Source organism: Strix aluco, chromosome 1 (genome assembly GCF_031877795.1).
Source record: "Strix aluco isolate bStrAlu1 chromosome 1, bStrAlu1.hap1, whole genome shotgun sequence".
In the NCBI taxonomy this organism is placed as follows: domain Eukaryota; kingdom Metazoa; phylum Chordata; class Aves; order Strigiformes; family Strigidae; genus Strix; species Strix aluco.
The window spans coordinates 61294767-61316765 of record NC_133931.1 but is presented as its reverse complement, the minus strand read 5'-3'; the positions used below and the strand labels follow the sequence as shown (position 1 = coordinate 61316765).

Genomic DNA, 21999 nt, shown 5'->3' with positions numbered 1-21999 from the left:
GACAAAGCTGCCATGTACTACTTAAAGCACACAGGCTTCTCGTTTAAGATTTCATTTGAAGCATTTCTTTGTCCTAATTCATCTGTAAATAGCATGTTGTAATACTTCTTACACTCAACAGAGTAGCTGCCAGTGCTTTCAGGTTCTTTAATGAAAGGCACCCTCATTGCAAATTGATTTATGAATTTTAAGAAACTTATGGGTGTGTTCTGTGACAGAGTTCATGTTACTTTGACAGCCTTCTGTCCTTGTAGTATAAAGCGTCTAAATGTCAGATGTGGAACCCTAACAAATGTGTGCTTATTTTAGCATTAATCTATGGCATCCATTTTTTTTTTCTTCTCTATCCCCTTTCCTTGTTAGACATGAATATTTCTGAACTCTTGGGAGCAGATAGCGATGCCAGTTAATGACTTCAAATATCCCAACTTGAAAGGTAACTTTTTACTCCATCACTCGTTGCTGTTTCTACAAAATTGTAAGTTTGTTAATAAGGTGAACTCCAGGTCCAGTGATCAAAGAAATACAAGTATATGACCAAGTGCAAAAAGTGACCTTTAGGGATGCCTATGGACACATGCTTAAACTGAGTAGCTAAATTTTTTTAAGCACTGTAGTTACCCCAGATTTCCACTAGATGACACTTTCACCAAAACACTTTAATCTCAATTGACATATTTTCTGATTCTTTCCTTTATCCCCTGTTGAGCTGCCATTTTGTGTTCCTTTTTCTTGAAAGGATTCCTTGGATGCTTGATTACTGTGACTTCTCTATTGTTCCCAAATGTATTAGTGATGCTGTGGAACTGCATCAGTGCCATTCAGAGGTGTTCTTTCTGTGATTGCGATGCCCTGTTCTTCAATCCTTGCCCTTTCCTAGTGTCATAATGGGCAATTGAGAGCTATGAAGATTTCAGAGCCTTAGCAGGCATACCACTTGAATTATCAATGCTCATCATATGTCAGTCTGTTGTAATGCAAGTAATATTCAAAAAAAAAAAAAAAAAAAACCAACCAAAAAAACACCTGTTGTAAAAGATAAAAGTAGTCTGTACTATTTTAAGTATCAATTACTCCAGAAATTAAAAAATCCTCTCTAAACTATTATGGCATAGAAGCTTGTGCAGTAAGGGCCAAAATCAAGGTCTCCGAAGAAACTTAATGACCTAAATGGTTTAAATATTGCAAGTGCCTAAATCCTCATAAATGTGCTATCCTGCAGAATTTTCAGGCCTGCGTCAGGCATATCAGCTTCTTTGTACACTTCAGGGGATGTTGGATGTGTAAGTAAGATACAGTAGTAATGTGAAGAGAACAGCCTGAGTGAACTATGAGTGACATATTAGTAAAAAAGATGGAGGCAGAGGGGAAAAGCACCCCCAGTTGGGACCAAGGGACTATCAACTGTAGCTTGGCGTACCTTGCTGTAAGGCAGGGGGGGAACTGTTTCTATCCAGGAGGAGACTCCTTGGATAGAGGCAGCAACCTGCCTTGGAGGTCAACAGTCAGGACACACCAGTGTTTAGACAGGCCATAAGCTGAGAGACAAAACCTTTCTTTGAACCATATCTCTACTTCCTGTTTGTGCTCAGTCTCCCATGCCTCTTTCTTTAGTGTGGTGGCCCTGTTGCATGGACTACCTGAGTACAACTCATACGATGCAGGTCTTAGAAGGCAAGAGGGGATAAGAATAGACTGAGAGCACCTAGAGACCTAGTATGCTATGATTTTCTACCTTGTTAAAGATTCTTACTTTAGGCACTTGAGACTTGGGCTTGAGTGAGAGGACTAACCAGTCTGATAGCTGTGAGCTGGCAACAGCAATTGGATGGGTTTGCAAACATGGATAGGCAGGAACTTGGGTATCTGGGAAGCTTTGCTTTGGGGCTGGGTATATATATAGAGAGATCCTGCAGAGACAGATAGGCACCAAAGCAGCTTCAAGCATCTAAGCAAGCATACTTACTAAAGTCAGTGACTCATATCCATACAGAAAGTGTTCTTCTCCTGATTCAGGCCTTTATTATTTTAAACTCTTAATTAAGTCTCTTTGAACCCACAGGTGCGGCCACTTACTGATGCTTATTTGTTTTCTTTTATTTGTCACAGGCTTTCCTTTACCAAAATATTTTAGGCAGGTGATTGAACTAGGTGTATTTTAGGGGATTTTAATTTATTTTTGGAAACTATGACCAACTTTGGTACTTTTCTGTTCTCTGGACACTAGTATAGGCATACGTTTATAGGCAGGTTTCTGATGGGTGGCTAGACCACTAACATTCCCATTTTATGTGTTGATTTAAAGTTGATTATGTGTTTATGGCTGCTAAATCATTTCTTATGGAATAGTATTGGTTTTAATTTTTAAATGAGTTGAAGTTTAATAGTCAAATGACAAAAGTAAGAAAGTTTTCGGATATACGAGAAATGGATAAAACATTTAGGATTCACATATTTTTTTCATGTCTGCGTACTGACTAGCCAGATATTTACAAATTTCAAATATGAACACATTGAATATTATGTTCACTTTCATATGCATGAATCATACAACTATTTTAACCACTCTTCCAAACCCACCGTTGATGTGCTGATTTTTTCTTTGCTTTAATTTCTGTGAAATTATTTCACAATACCTGAGCTGTTAAGTTATGCTTACTAAGTTATTTCACTGTTAGTTAAGCTGTTTCATTTTATGATTTCTTAAAGCACCGTCTAGAATCCAGGCAGTTATGCGAAACACTGAACGTCAGTCATTCTCTTCTTTCTATATCAGTGAATTACTTTTTGGGTGTTTTGGGTTTTTTTAGTTTTAAGGGTTTTTTTTAATCCAAAGTAGAATAACTTGGAGAGATTCAAAGGATACCTTATGGAGCAGAGCTTGGCATAGAGGCAGAAGAAGGATGGGAGGCAGTGGTAGCAATTGCTTGTTCTGGTTTTGTCAGAGGAAATTTCAATCCATCTCTCCTATTTGCAGGCCAGTTTCCTCATCACTGAGTGTGCAGAGGGAACACAGTTGTAGTTGTTTTGGTTTATTTTATTAAATATTTTTGGAACCTAAGAAAAATAATACATTTTTGTGTCAAAATATTTAAATGTTTTCCGTTCACAGAAATTATTGAAAAAATCTCAAATGGTTTTCATAATTTTAGGGGAAGGGAGGGGGAATAAGCTAAGAAGCTGAAAAAGTGATAGTGTGCTAGAACATAAATACATACAAAGTATAGGTAAATTTTGTAATTTTTAAATTAAATTTTACTGTCAACTTCTAAAGCATTTAATGTATGTCTTCTGTTTATTTTACAGTTTAGCCGGGAAAGTTTATAACTGTTCATTTTACTCTGACCTCCACTTGGAAGCAGTGCTATGCAGACTTTCTGAAAGGTGGGATTTCTGCTTATATTATAATAAAAATGTCCACTGGTGATCATATTCAGAGAGTCTAAATTCAGCTTAAGTCTAATGTTCATTATTGCTTTCCTATAGGTGATTGAAGATGTCTAGCCAGAAGGGAACACTAGGTGCTGGGATTTATGGGAACTTTAAATGGGTAAAAATAATGGCTTACATCGAAATGTGTTTAGATTCATCCTGGTCTTAAAATATTTTTGAGACATGGCAAGTTGTGGGATGTTGAGAGTACAGGTGAGGTACGAAGACCTCTCCCTCCCTTCAGCCGCAGGACTCTCCCTAATAATGCTGGAAGTTAAAATGAATCATTTATGAGCATCAGTAGACACATGGGTGGGGCCTTTTTGTAAACTGGTATTTTGTTGATGCAATATGTGTGACAGCCTTTTAGTTCTGAATATAAATGTTACTGAGAGGAAATTAGGTTGGTTCGCAGAGGAGATCAGCCAGACCTTGCAGTGCATCTTGCTGAGGAGCAGGTACCTCCACCAGTACTGTGCTTCAGATACCAGTACATGTAGAAGAAAAATGGAAGGTGAGTGTCTTGAAACTTTACTATCACTTGACTCAGTACTGAAAGAGAAAATAATTAAATGGTCAGATGTAAGGACAAAAAAAAATTGTACATATTGCTGTGTGGAATCAAGTCTAGGGATTACTTCTATGGTTTATATTTTATTTGTGGACTTAGCGAGAAAGAAAAAACCCAACTTCTGAAAAAAACCCCTTCCCTTTTATAATGGAAAAAGAGAGCTATGGAGAAGAATTGATGAAAAAACAGCCAATTCTGAGAAGAAGAAAGAGCATGGAAAAGAATATATTTTATTGCCAACATAAACTGCAAAGTACTAGTTTTCAGTATTCTCATGCTAGAAGCAATTATTTCACAATGGATACCTGATGTATTCTCTCTGGAATGAAGGCAAAATGTGAATTGATAGAGAAAACCAAGTGACTGGTATTGAAGGCTGGGTTTCTACCAGAGAGAGAAACCCAGTAAGAGATGTGAAACTGATTAGCCTTTAGTATTTTCTCTGAGCTGCCTTTGCTTAAGAAGGCAATTGTTAACTCCTTTGTGATCCAGTTGTGATAATTAACTTTGATAAGCAAACTGTGGGCTGGCTTTAGAGAACTTCCCTGTGAAACATGTAATATCTCAACTCCCTGATGTTCCGGTTCAGCTGGATTAATAAGTGAATGAAGTGTAGTTGTCTGGGTTTATAAACGCCTCCAGAGGATGGGTGAGGATCTGTCAGGTTCTTTCAGTGTTCTTGACCACAGGAGTTGGTCATGTGTGCTATACGCACTTCTAATCCTTTCTGTTGAACCAGAACTCTTTCTTGTCAGCAGATATGATGCATTCATGAGCAATAATGATGCAATGCCTTGCTGTATTTTTTGGTTGTTGTTGATAGTGTGCGTTCTTTTAACATAGGTAACGCCCAGGTTTGCATTTTTCTGCTGATTTCTGCTGAAGAGCTGAATGACCAATTCATCACCAAATTTAAATAGTTAGATGAAAAACGAAATTATTTTAGTTCAAGGAAACAAATCAGAAGAAGCTGGGGTTTTGTTCTTTTTTTGTTTCTTCCTTACCCATACTCCCAATTCATTTTAATTATGATTTACTTCAGGCTGTGATCCTGGGAAACTCCACTGGTTTGCGTTAAAAGTGTCCCGATCCCAAGGCCTTAGCTAAGAGTCTCCTTTTATGTGGATACACCCTTGTTTCTGGATGGGAAAAATTAGTTTCCCCTAAATAGCAACTCTGTATTCAACTTAGTGCCAACACAGTTAGAGAGTTGCATTGTTTGGTTGTTCTGTAGTTTTAGCAGGCCCAAACTTAACCTTGTAGAATTAAAATAATATACATGACTTCATAGTTCAGTAAGCCCAATTTCCAAAACTGCTGAGAATCTGTGGCTCCCATTGTCTTCAATTAGAGTGAAACACTTCTGAAAATAAGAAGTTGTATGCAAATAAGTAAAAATCAGTGTTGCCACCCATCCTTCTGGCACCAGGATCATAATTACCCCTATGAAATGAGTGATATCCAGGCAAGATGCCTAAGTGGGAATCAGCTAAGATTTTTGTCAAGCTAATCATAGCGCTTGGGATATATTGTCAGCATTTTTTTTAATGTCACAATTCTTGAATATTTCCTTTTGCTCTAAGTTCCTCAAAGATGTCTGCAAACCTTTTATGACTTTGAGAAATGCAGATTGAGACATTTTCATGCATATTTAACAGTATTTACAATTTGGGGGGGATATTTATTCATATCTCATTTGGAGTGCCACTTAAGCTTTCAAACTTCTACATTTGTTATCAAATCTTTTATTTATTCAATTTATTATTTCATTCTATAAAAAACAACTCTCAACTGCTAGCATGTGCAAAACCTTTTCTTTCTAGCTGTGGTTGAAAAGTAACTGTCTATAGACAGCATGTTGTAATGTGGAGAGAATATTATAATGCAAAATCAATTTTGCAAGTAGAGATACTAATATTATCCCTTGACATCAGGTATTTATAAAGCAAGAAGGCACTATATAAAAGATGTGAAACTTGTAGCACAGCTTTATAACTCAAAGCATTATACAAGTTTCCACCTGCAAGCTAGAGAAGTGGTAAGCTTGTAAAGGTACTCTTTTTGGATCTATGCCCCAATCTCAGTGTTGCTGATTTTTGAATGAACCCTTGAATGAATTTTTAAAAACAGTTATCTCTGTCTTTCATCATTATCTCCTCTTTCATGTAATCTTCACCTCAGCCATGATGGGAACTCAATTATCTGTTTTTTCCTTTGTGTTCCTTTCTCCATCCTGCAGTCATTGAGCTGGGAGAAGTCGACCTGAACTGTCCTTCCAACTGCCAGATTCATAATACCCATTTCTTTGGAACTGACAAACAGATAATAAGGAGAGGGCAAGCCTTCAGCTTCTATGCTCGCTTCCAAAATCGGGAATGGGATGACTCCGTGGACCAGGCTATTTTCACTGTGGAGACAGGTAGTCACTCTCAAACTCTGTAGTCTTTCCCAGTCCTTTGCTGGTAAGTAGTATTTCCCATAGCCTTCAGTGGCAAGTAGTATCTACTCATTCATCTTCTGTGTGAAGAGACTACCTTCCCCTGGCTCAGGCAGTTCTGCTAACATGTAAGGTTTTCTCACTCTGCTACAGAAGTGGCAAGTGAAAAAGAAATCCACCCTTAGGAGCTTTGCATTGCAAATGACAGCTAAGCAAATTACTTGCCTTTTACATGTGCTTTATTTAGTCTGATTGAAGTTGTATTTATTTTCCTGAAAAGGCCTCAGACCCTGTGAATCAAATGAGACAAAATGTACCTTCCCAATGGGCAGATGTTTAGATCAAACCTGCTGGAGTGCTTCCCACAAAGTTCATCAGCCAAAATGCATCAATATCAGCGTGTTTCCTCCCTCCAATGCCTGCATTGGCCGTTACATTCTCAATATGCAAATCACATCTTGTGGTCACACCTATCAGCGATGCCTTGGAGATTTTTATGTCCTTTTTAACCCTTGGTGTGCAGGTAAGAACTCTAGTGATCAGATAGTTTTAAGAAAAATGCTAGTGATGAGTAAAACTGTTGAATATATTTATTACTTAGCTGGTAAGTAAGGGGTGGAGTCACAGAAATAAGGAGAAACAAGAAGGGATTTTGTTTTGTTATTTTTCAGTCTTTCCTCCAAGTTTAAGAGTGTCTTAAGCCAGTGTTTTGATTTGGTTTCTTAATGGTAATAGGGGTGCAGTGTAATTTTTCCCCCCACTTTCACAGTGGCTTGACGGGACAAGAAGCATTGGGTGCAAACTGAAATACAGGAGGTTTCCTCTGAACGTCAGGAAACACTTTTTTACTGTGAGGGTGACTGAGCCCTGGCACAGGTTATGTAGAGAGGCTGTGGAATCTCCATCCTTGGAGATATTCAAAAGGCACCTGAACGTGGTCTTGGGTAGTTAACTTCAGGTGTCCCTGCTTGAGCAGGAGGGTTGTATGAGACGACCTCCAGAAGTCCCTTCCAACATCGACCATTCTGTGATTCTGTGAATTCTGTGGTATCACCATGAAATAATACAGTAGAAATACAAATTAAATTCTGTAGATCTGGTTCTGGTAACAAGCAATTCTGGACCTTGCAAAAATTGTTACATGGCAAATATGCACATTGTCTGTGCTTTTGATTGGATCAAAATCAGATACCCAACACTAAGTGCACAGTATTTGACTCCTAGAACAGCTCAGTGTGAAGATAAATTGCAAGCTCTGTAATTCAGGTCTACTACAGCAGGGGAGACTTAATAAAGATAATATCTGCCTGTAAGTAGAAATGAATTGTCTGTGAACATTTAAAAATCCTGCACCCTTGAACATGTTTAAAAGTATAAATCAAAAATAGGTAGGAAAAGAAAGGGATCCAGTGAAATAGAAGATACAGAAGTTCTAGAAATGTGCATATTTTCTGACTGATAGCTCTGCATCTTTTCCAGATGACCCTGTATATATGGACAATCAGGCCCATAGAGAAGAATATGTTCTGAATGAACACGGGATACTGTATGAAGGAGTTCACAAGCATATTACCTCTCGACCATGGCATTTTGGACAGGTACTTTTTGAAGACTTGTTTAGAAGTAGATGTTATCCATATGCAGATAAATGAATTGTTATCCATATTTTTTCAGAAATGCATGCTATGTTATGTAGTGGGTAAGGTTTTTAGGACCAGTCCAGACTATGCACGCACAAAACAAAATGTCTGAACATCTCACTGTAGCCCACACAACTGGAAGGAACTTTTCTGTAGTAAAATTAAGGAAACTGCAGCATGTTCTTGGAAGAGGTGAAGCAGAATATTGTTCTGCTGAAGGAAAATTATTCTATTGGACAAACATAAGCAAAAATTACATGTTTTTCCCTTTGGTTTTCCTTCAGGCAGATAGACAAAACCATGCATACCAGTAGGAGCTATGCTTGACTAAAAAAAAATAAAAGACAAGGGAGGAGAGAGGGCAGCTGATATGCATGAAAAAAGTTAGATTATTGACAAGAAAGAAACTTTATCAATGTCAGAATACCAGGATACCTGAGTTAACTTCTCTTTCCTCAGTTTGAAGATGGGATTCTGGATATCTGCTTGAAGATCCTAGACATGGGTGCAAGTTACCATCATGGCTCTGATCGTGACCATTGCTGGCGCAATGATCCTGTGCATGTCAGCATGGTGGTAAATCATATGGTAAGACCTCTAGTGGTGTGTGACCTCTGAATAGATTGGGTCACACTTCATTGAATTATAGAAGGGCAAATTACATTGTAATCTAGCACAGTATGAGTAGCAGGGAAAATCTTTTCTGTGCTCAGACTCACAGGAAAAACTAACTTGTAACACTAATCTCTGACGATTTTGTGATATGCTTAGGATGTGAAGACACAGTCAGCTATTTGAAAAGGTTGTTTTTCTTTTCTCTTTCTAGATAAGCAGCCATACCACTAACAGTATCATGAAGATTCCAGAAAACAATGATTACCTGAAAGGAACAAAACCATTCTCCTGGAATGGAAGTGTCCCTATTCTTCAGCAGTGGTACAATGGCAGATGCAGGCCGGTCAGATATGGGTACTGTGGGTCTCTTGCTTCAGTAATGTGCACAGGTAGGATATTTCAGTCTGCCCTTACCTAGTTATGCAAAAAGGAAGAGAGAAAAACAGGATCAAAAACCTCTGACCTTAAAAACTACCAGAAGAATATATTACTCATAAGCATTTTACTAGAAAAGAAATGGAATATTTTTCTCTTCTTATGGTATGGAATGACTCCTAACAGTGTTTATTATCAACCTATTGCTTTCCTATACAGTGTGAAGAAAAGCAGTACTGTTTTTTCTGTGACCTTTATACCATGCAGCTCTCAATACTGCAGCTTTTATTAAAACACAGAGCAAGTGCAGCATCTTGGAGCTGAAATTTATCCTTTGGGTTAGGTTTGAAGGATGAGAAAAAAATGCTGTTATGAAGAGGAAGAAGACCTCTAGCAATGTCTCCTCCAAAGTATAAAAGCAGCAGGCTACTATCTTTTTTTACTGCAAAGGATAATAGTGAACTAAACTCTACAGACAAAAAAATTGAGTTCCAAATTTATACCACTTATTTATTGAACCTGCTTCTACATTGAAGAAAATTGTTGATATTCTGTAGTTGAATCTCTATGTACTACAGTCTGTTTAAGAAAAATTACAGTGTTTTATTAATGCAGGATCAGGTTTGTTATTTTTGAACTTACAACAGATCCGGTTTTGTTTGTTTGTTTGGTTGGGTTTTTTTAAGCTGGAAGAGTAACAAGCCATGCCTTTCTGCTAGGCTCTCTTCAGATTACTTTTCAAAAGAAGTTTCGAAGACAGCATCAATGCACCCCAAATATTGCCTCCTATCTGTGTGTTTATATAGTTGCAAAGTAGAATATAGGAAAACTATTTATAAAATAAGTGAAGGATTTGCTTGATTAGTTAATCATTAATATTTTTTTCCTTGCAGTGATGAGGTGTTTGGGAATTCCAAGCCGTGTTGTCACAAACTTCTGTTTTCCATGCTCAATTGAGAATCCCCTTGGTATCAATGAGATTTTTGATTGTACTGGAAAAAACCTGTGTGGTAAAGACAAGCTATGGTAAATAAGAAATAAATAAGCTTTTTTGGTTCTGTCAAAATTAAGTGATAGAAAGACTAGTATAAATCTAACAAATCAGTGTCTCATTCTTTGGCGTGGCAAGGCTGTTCAGTTTCCTAATAATGCATTTCAAAAACATAAAATTACTGAAGAGTCAATCTGCTCAATATACATTTTCAAAAAAGAAAAAAAAAACCACTTGTGAGAATAGGGCCATCAATCTTAGTAGCTGTAAAAATATTAAGTAGATCATGAAATGCAAGGGAAAATTTATCACAAATTAGGACTATTATCTTCAGTCATAATCACTTGGTTGAGATTTATGTTGTCTTCCTGAGGTTCCTTATCGTGGATTGCTTCATTCTTATAAACCTTTCAATTCATGTTCATATAACTATGACATTATCACTCATCAGAGCAGAATTTTGAATTTTCACCCTTGACCTGTATGTTCATATTTTCACGACACCAGAATTTTTTTTTGTATCCGAGTCTGATCTGTGAGAGCTTTTAATGAATGTTCTGCCCTTTCACATGTCAAAAAGATGAGGTCAAACTGAAATACTGAGGGAATTATGATCTTATTTTAGCACAAAAGACTTAAGGGTTTATTCTTTGTTAAGCCATTAAAAAGAATACTAAGACAGTATGTGATTTTCCTCTAAAGAACAGGAAGAAAATGATAGGAAAACAAACTGCTTAAACAAAACAACTGTGCTGGTACGTTATCAACTGAAAAAAAAGGGCTATAAGAAGAATGTTTTGCAATCAGGTCTGCAGGGTTCTGGAACAAATTTCCAGTCTGAGTGATATAAAGCAAAACAAACAACTCCTGTCCCCAAACATCATTAACAGTGCTAGGACACAGAGAGTCTTCAGTTGATTAAAAGGTTATCTCTGACATGGTTTTCCTCCATCATAAAGCATTGAACTTGGTGATCCAGGAGATGTCTTTAATGCTATATTTCTGCATCCTACAGGCGATATCACTGCTGGAATGAATGTTGGATGGCTCGCAGAGACCTAAATCAATGCTGTGGTGATTGGCAGTGTCTGGATCCAACACCTTTGGAAACGGGCAGAGGTAACTGCTTACTATAACTGTAACTGATTTCATCAGCTTATGTTGTTGAGTTTCTCTACTACTCAGGTTACAACCTATTATAACATTTTTGTTATCTGGCTTAGGTTTAGCTTGCAGCGGTCCTACATGGGTTCGAAGCATCAGAGAAGGGGAACTGGACTTGGACTATGATGGTCATCATATGTTTTCTCGAGTAAATTCAAACTATGTTGGCTGGCTTTCCCAAAACAATGCCAAAAAAACAAAATTTTTCTGCGACACTTGGCCATGTGGACAACATCTAATCACCAAGAGTGTTGGCAGTGAGCAATTCGAAGATATCACCGGGGCTTACAAGTATGAACTAGGTATGATGAAAAGTCATTAAATGAGTTAGAGGAAATTTTAAATGCCAATTGTATAAAATTATCAGTGTAATCTGTCCTGTGTTAAAATGAGTAGAACAATTTGAATTTATCTTTTTTAGAGAAAGAGGAAGATGCCTTTCTGTTCAAAGATCTTGATTCTTAAACTTCTAAACGTATTTAGATGATTCAAACAAAGCACACAGTAATTACATCCATTTAGGCTATGCTAGGCTAGGCTGTTTCTGTTGGAAGGGATTTACAACGATCATCTAGTCCAACTGCCTGAGCATTTCAGGGCTGACTAAAAGTTAAAGCATATTATTAAGGGCATTGTCCAAATGCCTCTTAAACACTGACAAACATGGGACATCAACCACCTCTCTAGGAAGCCTGTTCCAGTGTTCGACAACCCTCTAGGTAAAGAAATGTTTCCTAATTTCAAGACTGAACCTCCCCTGATGCAGCTTTAAGCCACTCCCATGTATCCTATCTTGGGATCCCAGGGAAAAGAGCTCAGCACCTCTCTACTGCCCCTCCTCAGGAAGCTGTAGAGAGCAATGAGGTCATCCCTCAGGCTTTTCTCCAAACTAGACAAACCCAAAGTCCTCACAGGACTTGCCTTCCAGCCCTTGAAATATCACTATTCATATGCATATGTTTTAGTCTCACCTATACAGTAGTTTAAAATATTAGCAGACTTTAGACAATCTAAAAAACCCAAATTCTTTTAAACCCAGGATTAACTTCTTACTTGTTGCTTCTTGTACCAGGTCTGTCAGAAAATATGCTTACTTACAAAATTCTTACATTATTAGGATATTCTGCTGTTCTTACTTTGGGCTACTAATTACTGATTTTCATCTTCCGGTAGTAGGTAGGAGTTCAGCCAGCAAAATTGCCTAAAGAAATGAAAAGTGGACCACAGTTGATTGTAAAATTGCAAGCTCTGCAGTTTTGTTTGAACAAGAATGAAAAAGAAAACAATTGGTAGTTTCTTTGTTTGAATGGTGTATTTTACCTTTTGAGAGACATGATAGCATTTCATATTCACCCTAACCCTTATAGTTATATTTTGAATTTTGCACTAACTATACATTTTGAGGTTTACATGACTTTTAAAATTTAACTAATTAGAGTAAAATATTTTTTAATGTTTTTCTGAGATATTTATTGTCTTCTATGTATTCAGACTACCATATTTTGTGTTTTGTTATCTGGTGGTTTTGTTCTACACCAAGACACTACATTAAGTTTCAGGAAGGAGGAGAAAGGAATTTAATTATCTTTATTATTTGGGTAGATATGACTTCTTGGCCTCCAGCAAATTCATTATCATGTATCTTCGTCAACAGGTTCTGTGAAAAACAAAGAAGCTTATTACCGGGCTTACAGAAGAATTCACCCAGGCTACTGCAATGCTTCCAACTGTCATATTGAGAGAGAGTTATCATCCCTGAAAAACCCATTTTTGAGTGACTCTGGTATTAACATGAGGTTGAAGATGGCTAACTGCCCAATGTATGGTGAAGATGTTCAACTGCACTGGGTGCTTGAAAATTTGCGTAGTGAAAACAAAAACCTGAAGTTTAATTTGTGTGCACAAATAATAACCTACAGTGGTTGCCCAATGGATCAATTTTGGAAAGACAGTGTGAATGTCACATTAGGTCCAAGGGAAGGTAAGAAGGTGAATTTGTCTAATACCCTTTTGTCCACTGTTCTTTTCAGGAGATAGTTTGGTTTTTAGGATTAGTGGAGACTTCCTAATAGTGGTGGGAAGTGAAATGAATATAATGTTAAATATTGACAGCTAAATTCACTTTAGGCTGATCACTCAAAAATCAACACAGTGTCAATACTGCATGTACATTGACAGGTAAATCATAGTCTTTCCTTAATTTCTCAAGGCTTAGAGATTCTTATGATCATTTAAAAACTTGTTTCCACTAAAAGTTCAATTCTGGATTCTATATTCAATACAAAGATAAAGATGCAGCTGTCTATCAGAAAAGCAATTTCTTTCCTTTGGCCAGAGGATATTAGCCACTGTAAAATACTGTAATTATTTCTACATATAACATATGCTGGGGAGTGCAAAGATGTATCAGAACATAAACACTTGTTTTCATGGTTAATATATTTTTCTGGAAGAAAAATGATCCCTTTAATTAAAACACATCATTATAAGATGAAATTTCATACCTGATATTAACATTCTGTTTTACCAAGCTTTAATTTGACTACATTTGAGTTATTGCTTTAAGAATTACACTGGAATGGAACATTTCCAGATTTTGAATAATAATAATAATAAACCAACCTCCTTGTAAATGCACTGATATAGTTCTATTAACTGAAAACTGTGAAGCTGGTTGTTGAAGGTAGCAATGTATCACCCTAAGCCAGAAAAAATAATGTCTGTTTTCAAAGATGCTGGTATAACTTAACATTTAATTAAACCATTCTAAGCACCAGTTAAACTTTAGGAGGAAGGAAAGTGGAAATATTACCCCAAAAAATCAGAAAAAATAATTAAAATAAATTTGTTTTACAGTGAAAAAAATTCCACTGTGTATATCATATAGTCAATATGGACCTTATCTCTGTGATCACAACATTATGAAAGTAGTTGCTGTCTCAGACCCAGAGTGTGGAGAAGTTCTGATGGTGAGCAGGGATATTGTGATCAACAGGCCACCTGTTATTGTAAAGGTAAAGACCTTTAATTATGGGATTTGTGATCTAAGGAGCAGACTTAGGGACTCTTACTGGCCACTTCCTAGGTACAGTCCTGATAAACCTTTCTTTTTCTCTTTTCTCTTATGGTATTTTTTATTTGAGCAAGATCAGTGTGATTTTAAATGTATAACAGAGTTCTAATCTAAGTCAAGATTGATGTCTAGAGATCATAAAAGTAAATCAGAAACGTGTATGAATAATCCTTTTATTTTTCTTTTTTTCTTAGATTTTATTTACTTCATTGTTAATTATGTAAGGGTTACAAAACATGAAATGTGTTTGTTTATTTTCTGAGTAGCTACTGAGCCAACCCAGGCTGAAAGTACCATGTACTGCAGAGATCTCCTTCTGCAACCCTCTCCAGGAAGATATGAAGAACTGTGTAATGACATTAGAAGGCTGTGGTTTATTCAAAGAGCCGATGACCATTGAGTAAGATCATCAGTTATTTAAATGGGGATAATATTGGGGGTTAACTAAGGTATGCTAGATCAGAGCAGGTTTTGAGGAAGACAATAGTTCTGATATTTTTGGTGTTTAGGACCTGAACAGGACTTTTATCCCCTTATTACTTTGAGACTCCATTAAAAGCATCACTCCTCTTGAAACCGATGGATCATTTAGAGCTCTCAAGATATGCTGCTGCTTCATTTTTCTCAAGATTTAATTTAAGTGTGTGTTTCAAATTTCTGTCTGAAAGGGAATGCACTCTTTTCTTTACAAGAAATTCTAGCTGGGTCCTCCATCCCTTATAATTCTATTGAGTTTATAATAGAATTCCTCTAAATATTCATGAACTAGCACCACATACGTGAACAATTAGAAAATGACAGTGAGAAATAGTAATATGTATTCTAAGCTCATAACACGTTAATCACAGGAAGCTGGAAACTTCCAGGATGGTATAACATCCTAGGAAAAGTAGCTGTTCATTAATATGCATTGCTGTTCTTCATGACAAGAACTGACAGAAGTATGACTAGTTTTGAGGGAAGCAATTAGGAATTGTTCTCACTGAATAATAATGAACTTGATTCCACAAAGCTGCCCAATCCGATATAGACGGCTGAAAATGGGAAACAGTAAATACACCTTTGAGGCAGAAAGGTGCTAAGTTTTTGAAGAATTCAAGAGAGTATCGTGAATGAGTTTCCAATTCCAATTATAGAACTGACTGTGGGAGTTTTCCACCATGCTTTTCAAAACCTTGAATGTATTTTTTTGGAGGAAGGCAAGAATAACAAAGTTGTCATAATAGTTTGTCTCTGAAAACATGTTGTAGCAAATCAAACCTAATTGTGTACGCTCATCCTGTAGCATTTCAGGTCTCTGAGCTACCCAAGTTCCTAATTCTTTTCCTTCTCTCTGTCCAGTTTGGGAACACTGGCATCCAACCAACAGGCACGGACCATCGTGGAGTTCACACCTTACAGGCTTGGCAGCCACCGTCTCCTGGCCAATTTTGGATGCCACAAGTTTGCCTACTGCAAGGGATGCACCAAGGCTGAAGTGTGTTGCCCCACCGGCCAGAATGGCACCTTGCCTGTCAGCCAGAATGGGTCGCTCCCGGTGTGTGAGAATGGCTCCCTCCCCATGAACAGCTCTGGGCCTGTTCCTGTGGCAGACCCTGCGTTCAACTCCATGTGTGAATATATATGTATCCCAGTGTGCAACCCAAACTGCAGTGCTGGGGGCCAGCCTGTTTATGACTTCGTGTACCTCCCTGCGGGCCATCCCTTATGCAACTCCATCTGCAACCAAGGTTTCAATCCAAGCATCAATCCTGGTTTTGACCCAGGATGCGATCCTGGCTTCCGTGTCATATGCGAGACTGTGCCTCCAGCTACATGCACCTCAATGCCTCCATCCGTATACGGCTCCATGCCTGCCCCAACATCCAACCCCGTGTGCCCCCCTATGCCTCACGTGGTGTTTGAGACAGGCCCTGCTCCCTCACACCAGCCTGGAGGTGGAGGGGGGCCGATGTCCTACTCTGTCTCTGTCCCCGCCAATAATGCGGTGAGTGCCCTGCTGACACACTTCATGGCTGGCTCCAGTCCTACTGTGGCAACCCAGGCAGTCCCTACCCATATGTCTGCTCCGCCATCCCACCCCGTGTGCTCTCCAGTAGTCCACACCGTCGGCAGTCCGATGCCAGCACCAGCTGCCGTTTCAGTGCCAGCTGCCTCCATCTCACACGTCGTCTGTGGCTCCACGCCCTCTCCCACAGCCCAGCCTCCATGTGGCCCAATGGCCACTGTGCCCTCCCAACCCCTGAGCGCCCCGGTAGCCCATGGCATGTGCTCCCCAGGCCCCTGCCCAGCAGCTTCCCCGGTGCCCCGTTCTACCACCCGTAGCACCACCCCAACAGGGCTGCAGATGGGGAGCACCCCGGCAGCCCACTCGCTGTACTCGGCAGCCCCCCGCCCCGTGGGACCCCCAGCATCCCACTCACTGTGCTCCCCGGCCTCCCGCCCAGTGGGGCCCCCCGCGGCCCACTCACTGTGCTCCCCCACCTCTGTCTCGCTGGGGGCCGCAGGGGGCCGCCCCGCCAGCGTGCCCGCTGCTCGCCCCGAGGACTCGTCGGCAGCCTGCCTCCCATGCTCCCCGGCCCCACGGCCCGTGGCAGCTGCCACGGCCCGCTCTCTCTACACCCCCACCTCTCGCTCAGTCTCCCGGGTCATGGGCACCCCAGGGTCTCGCTCAGTGTGCGGCCCTCAGTGGGGTCCCTCCTGTGACACCACCACTCGCTTGGGCTCCCAATCCATGTGGGGACCCTCCTCCCGCTCAGCATGGAGCCTTGTGGGGCACTCGGGCTACTCCCACTTGTCCCGCACTGCCTATGGCACGCTCACGCGCCCTCCGTACAGCTCCCTGTCCCGCTCCTCCTACAACACCTTGTCCCGCTCTGCCTACGCCACCCTACCCCGCTCCACCTCTGCCTATGCCACCCTGCCCCGCTCTGGGTCGCGGCCCTCTGGCAGCACACTGCCCCAGGCAGGGTCCCGCACGCCCTGGAACCCCGAGAGGAGCAGCCTCACCTACTTCAAACGCAAATACCTCTAATGGAGAGAAACCTGGGGAAAAGCCAAAGCCAGTGAATTAAAGCCTGTGTGCAGATGCTTTGAAAGAGGTTAGAAATAGGGTGATGGAGAGCCGCGTGTGTAGTCCTGAGTATTTATCCACACATTTGAGATGTGCCAGAAAGCAGGCTGGTAACCGACTGCTGAGGGATGCATTTGATGTAATACTCGTATGTCTTGAGATACGGTACGGTGGAAGTGACAAATGAACATGCTCCCCGTGGAGCCATCGTGACAATGGTTGCACAGTGCAGGTAATCAGACTTACTTGCTCGGTCAAGCTGTTTTATAAATGATGTGCTTTCACTCTCTCTTCTCTTGATTTCTTGCAATGTGTATTTCTCAGATGTCCCTAGGCTACAGCACGCATTGCAAATCTCTCTCCCTGCATAAAATGTGCTGTCCTTGGGACGCTGCAAAGAGGTGGCAGCAGACCTCCTTACATCTTGTCTAACAGACATTGGGCCTCTGAGGCCCAGTATTGTTGTGACTCAGGTCAGTTCTGCATGCACTCATATTTTCTTAGTTAGGAGGCAATGAAAACTATGGAGGTCATGGAGTAACTAAATTGTTACAAATCAACTGAAGAGTTTAAAAAAAGTAATAAATTTAGTGTTACTACTCTTGATGTATTACAGTTCCAGTATCAGCAATCCAAAGGTCAGATTAGAAAGGCTGCAAAACTCGATGAATGATTAATACCAATTTATTGGCTTTCACAACTGAATGTTTTTCATGTAGTATGTTCCAAAATTTTTCTCATATATATTACATGCATTTAGGTTCATGGGGAAAGCTCTAATTCCAAGGCTGTATCTTTTTGATTCAATATAGCTAGGAAACTTCTGTCACCAGACCTGAACTAGAGAAGAAAGAATGATGTTATCCTTTCTTTCCAACACCCAGCCCTCCCAACTGAAAGGTTAAGAAAATGAACGAAAATGTATTACGTCTTTTTCAGATAATTGATTCTGTTTCAATTATAACCTTCTCCCAGAGTTTTAGGAGTCAAAATCATACATCGTTGTAATGGAACTGCCCATGAATTTTGGATTTGCTCACAAGGATATTGAATTTACTGACAACATCTCCCATCCCTCCCTTATTTTCCTCTAGTGCTCCATTATTTTTAGTAGCAAGTGTTAGTAGGGTTTTGTGGTAAGATAATTTTGCTGGTGCTGCATAATCTTCAGTCATGTAGCAATAGTATTTCAGTAGTATCACTGTAGTTCACACCCCTATGCTCTGTGATGAGATTGAGTAACCTTCTGAGGATTTATAAAAGGTGTGGTGTCAGATGGTAGCTATGAACATGCCAACACAATCAACACTACATAGTAATTCTGAGTACGGTAGAAGAAATATTTGCCTGCATATTGTAGTAGGGTGGTCATAACTCAGTGACTTGTTTTTTACAGTTTCAATAGTCTCTGTTAGGTATTTGCTGAGAATTTCTTTGCCTGACTGACAATAAAAATAGAAATTTAAAAACCACCTGTAATTTTGTTGTTTTGCTATCTTTTCCAGTAATGCCTCTTCAAAAGTAGGGAATCAATCTCTCCAGATGTGCTGGAATGTGAAATCTTCCTTTCACTCCATTTCTGCGATATTTCCTTTTCCTTTCCCTAAAGTCTGAAACCAACACTTCAAAATAAGATCTAAAGTTAGGGAAAATCTATAGATTTCCTGCTATACCTGAAATACTCAATTTGGTATTAAAGCAAAAACTCAGCCATCCCCTTTGCTCGCAATAAACTTTCCACATGCAAATGCTGCATGAGTTTTTCCTTTGCTTTCATGGTATGCAAAACTCAAAGTCCACAGAAATGGCAAAATGAACAAATCTTTGGTTGACAGAGGAAGAGATATAAAAGATACCAGCAATACTTAGTTAAGAAAAAATGTGATTTTTTTGAGAATGTGTTAATAATACATGGCACCTACATCATTACCAAATAACATTTCAGATTTTTGTACCCAGTAGTGGTTTGACTTCTCTGATTTTCCTCATTTCTGAGAATGAGCCTGATTCCATATTTCAGAAATGCCAAAGATTTGGTCCCAACCTAGTAATGTCACTGGAGTTGTCGACGCTGTGTGCAAACTTCACTCCCCACTCTTCTTGCCATATGTGCTGAATAGACACTGCTTTTGAAAACTGTATCAAGCTCATCATAATTAGAGCTATAGAGGATAACAGAAATCCTTCGAAGTTCAAAATTATTCTAATACTTAAGAAATTACCTTGAGTGTGTTGTTGTCACACACATCCTAGTAATAACAAAAGGTAGATTGTAGTCTCCTAGCAAAGTCCATTTTACAGCCTCATATTCATTTGATGGTGGTGGGGAAACCCCAAACAAACAAAAAAACCCCAAAACCAATAACAACAAAAAACCCCACCAAACAACAGAATTTAAATTATCTCCTTCTTAAATGTTTATAAGTGAAAGGCTCCAACATCTGTTTTATAAGGTATCTCCTATCATAAGAGGCATGGTTTAAATTTCCACAAAATTTTTGTTCTCTTTGCGAGTTGGTTTGTTTCTGGGTTTTCTTTGTTTGTTTTTTTTTGTTTGGTTTTTTACTCCAAAAATTACATGTTTGGCTGTCTCAAATGCGCTTTCTTGAAGTAGAACCCACAAGAAATTAATTATTTTTTTTTCTAATGCATTTAACATATTGAAGATTAACAGTATTCTGTAATGTGGTGTGATACATAAAGAAGTCTATTTTAGAGAATGGGAGGACAACTCAAGCATGACAGTTATAGTGATCAGATATTGCATACCGTGTTATCATCTTTATGTGTTCAGGAATACATTTCTAATTTTAATCTCAGTTCAGACGCGTTTTATTTAAGTGAGGGAAATATATTCACTTGTCTCTAGGCCAGTGAAGGTGAAAAAAGGCAATTTCTCATACATTATTATAGTTACCCTTTCTATGATTTAACATAATAAATGGGAGTACTGGAATTTATTTTTGTGTGCAACTAAAATAAGGTTGTATTTCTTTTAAAGATGAAGAAATATGTGATAATTTTCAGTTCTCATCCCTAACAGTTCATTAGATCTTTACAAATCTTTTTCTAAATGAGCAGTTATGAAGATTTAGCTGCAAGTTAACTGTTTCAAACTTTAAATGCTTAAGTTTTGTGCTTCTTTGGACATTTGCTGGTCACATACCATAAAATTCCTGATTGAAATGTGATTTATTTTTATATATTCCATTACCTGAAAGAAAAATATTGAAATGTATAACTCAATGAACCAATTTCCTACCAAGCATTAGTTACAGACATAGGTTAAATTTGATATATTGTATCAGACAAGAAGATTAAATTAGAGAAACACTATATTCATTTTACTTAGTGTTAAAACCAGACAAAATCTTTTGGAACATGTACTATGAAGTGTATAAAAATAAACAAATGAAATATGCTGACCAGGAAAACATGAGAAAATATTCAAAATACAAAAGATGACGAGTATTTATTTTTTTGTTATGCATCAATTTTATGTCATCTGTTGTACACTTCCATTATACCTGAATTTTCAAAACTTGATTTTTTCATACTGCATTTGCAGAAGTGTTTTTGTAAGAGAAGGTCTTCACTTGTAGAATGAAATCCTATTCAAATATTTTACAGGCATCCCAGCTCTTTCTTTCTTTTGATGTCTTATATGGGAAAAATTTCTTCCACGCCTTTGTGTATTCTTCCTGGATGATCTTGTTCAAGCTTTTAAATTCTTTGTCTTTGAACTGCAAAGTATGTTATATAATGTGCAAGTGTGCTCATTTGTATTGGGTGATTCTCTGACTCTTACTAACACTGGAACAAAAGTTCTGTTCAGGAAACCAATGCAGGACTGAAAACAGAAAGTGTTCCCAGCCCAAGGATCAAACACAGTGTACATGCACAGCTGAGCCCTCGTTACTATTCTGTTGCTTGTTTATAGTAATAATTAAGTCTGCTACCACATTAATTTGTTTTTTAAATCTATTTGTTTCAGATATACTATCTGGCCACACCTGTCTAACTTTTCAACTAACCATAAAAACTTTCCTGTTCCTTTCTCCTGAGAAAAGCTGCCATTGATGGTGCTCAGTAGACTGCATTAGCTATTTGAGCAACCCATACTTTTTCATATGTTCACTTCCAGCTATCATACATCTGAACTGCATGTGTGTTTTCTCCATAAAGCACTTTTAGTGCAGGCTATCTATTACTGCTACAGGGTTTGAATAAAGGACGTTCATTGATACATATGAATTGGTTATGAAAATCAATAAAATGAAATAATATCTAGAAAATAAGGAGGTATGTGTAAAGAATGGAAAATCTTTGTGGTATAAAGGCATGTCACCACTATACACCATTTCCTTTTAGAAAATCTCGTCTGTGATTCTGGTGTTCTCCAATTCCTCTTTCTGAATATCAAACCTCAAATTTTATTAAAGCTATAATAATATGTAAAGTTATCTTTCAATTAATTAGAAATAGAGAATTGTTGATGTTTGAGAGAAATATTACCAGGAATCCTTGCTGCTCCAATATATTAAAATATACCAATAAACCTAATCCATCATCTGCAGCAGTTTCTGGGTATAGAGCTCAGATACTGGATATCAACCCTGACCTATAAA

The 21999-nt window shown here is 38.5% G+C and overlaps 1 protein-coding gene across 1 annotated transcript; it reads left to right on the top strand.

Moving 5' to 3' along the window:
• The first annotated feature begins 3602 nt into the window (after window positions 1-3602).
• Window positions 3603-18843, top strand: LOC141922811 (protein-glutamine gamma-glutamyltransferase 5-like). The gene is made up of 13 exons (XM_074822760.1): window positions 3603-3946; window positions 6243-6422; window positions 6721-6963; window positions 7920-8038; window positions 8540-8668; window positions 8907-9084; window positions 9964-10096; window positions 11077-11180; window positions 11285-11527; window positions 12880-13206; window positions 14082-14239; window positions 14565-14698; window positions 15640-18843. The coding sequence occupies exons 1-13, from the start codon at window positions 3784-3786 to the stop codon at window positions 17330-17332; spliced, it is 3804 nt and encodes a 1267-aa protein (XP_074678861.1). The 5' UTR covers window positions 3603-3783; the 3' UTR covers window positions 17333-18843.
• The last annotated feature ends 3156 nt before the right edge of the window (window positions 18844-21999 follow it).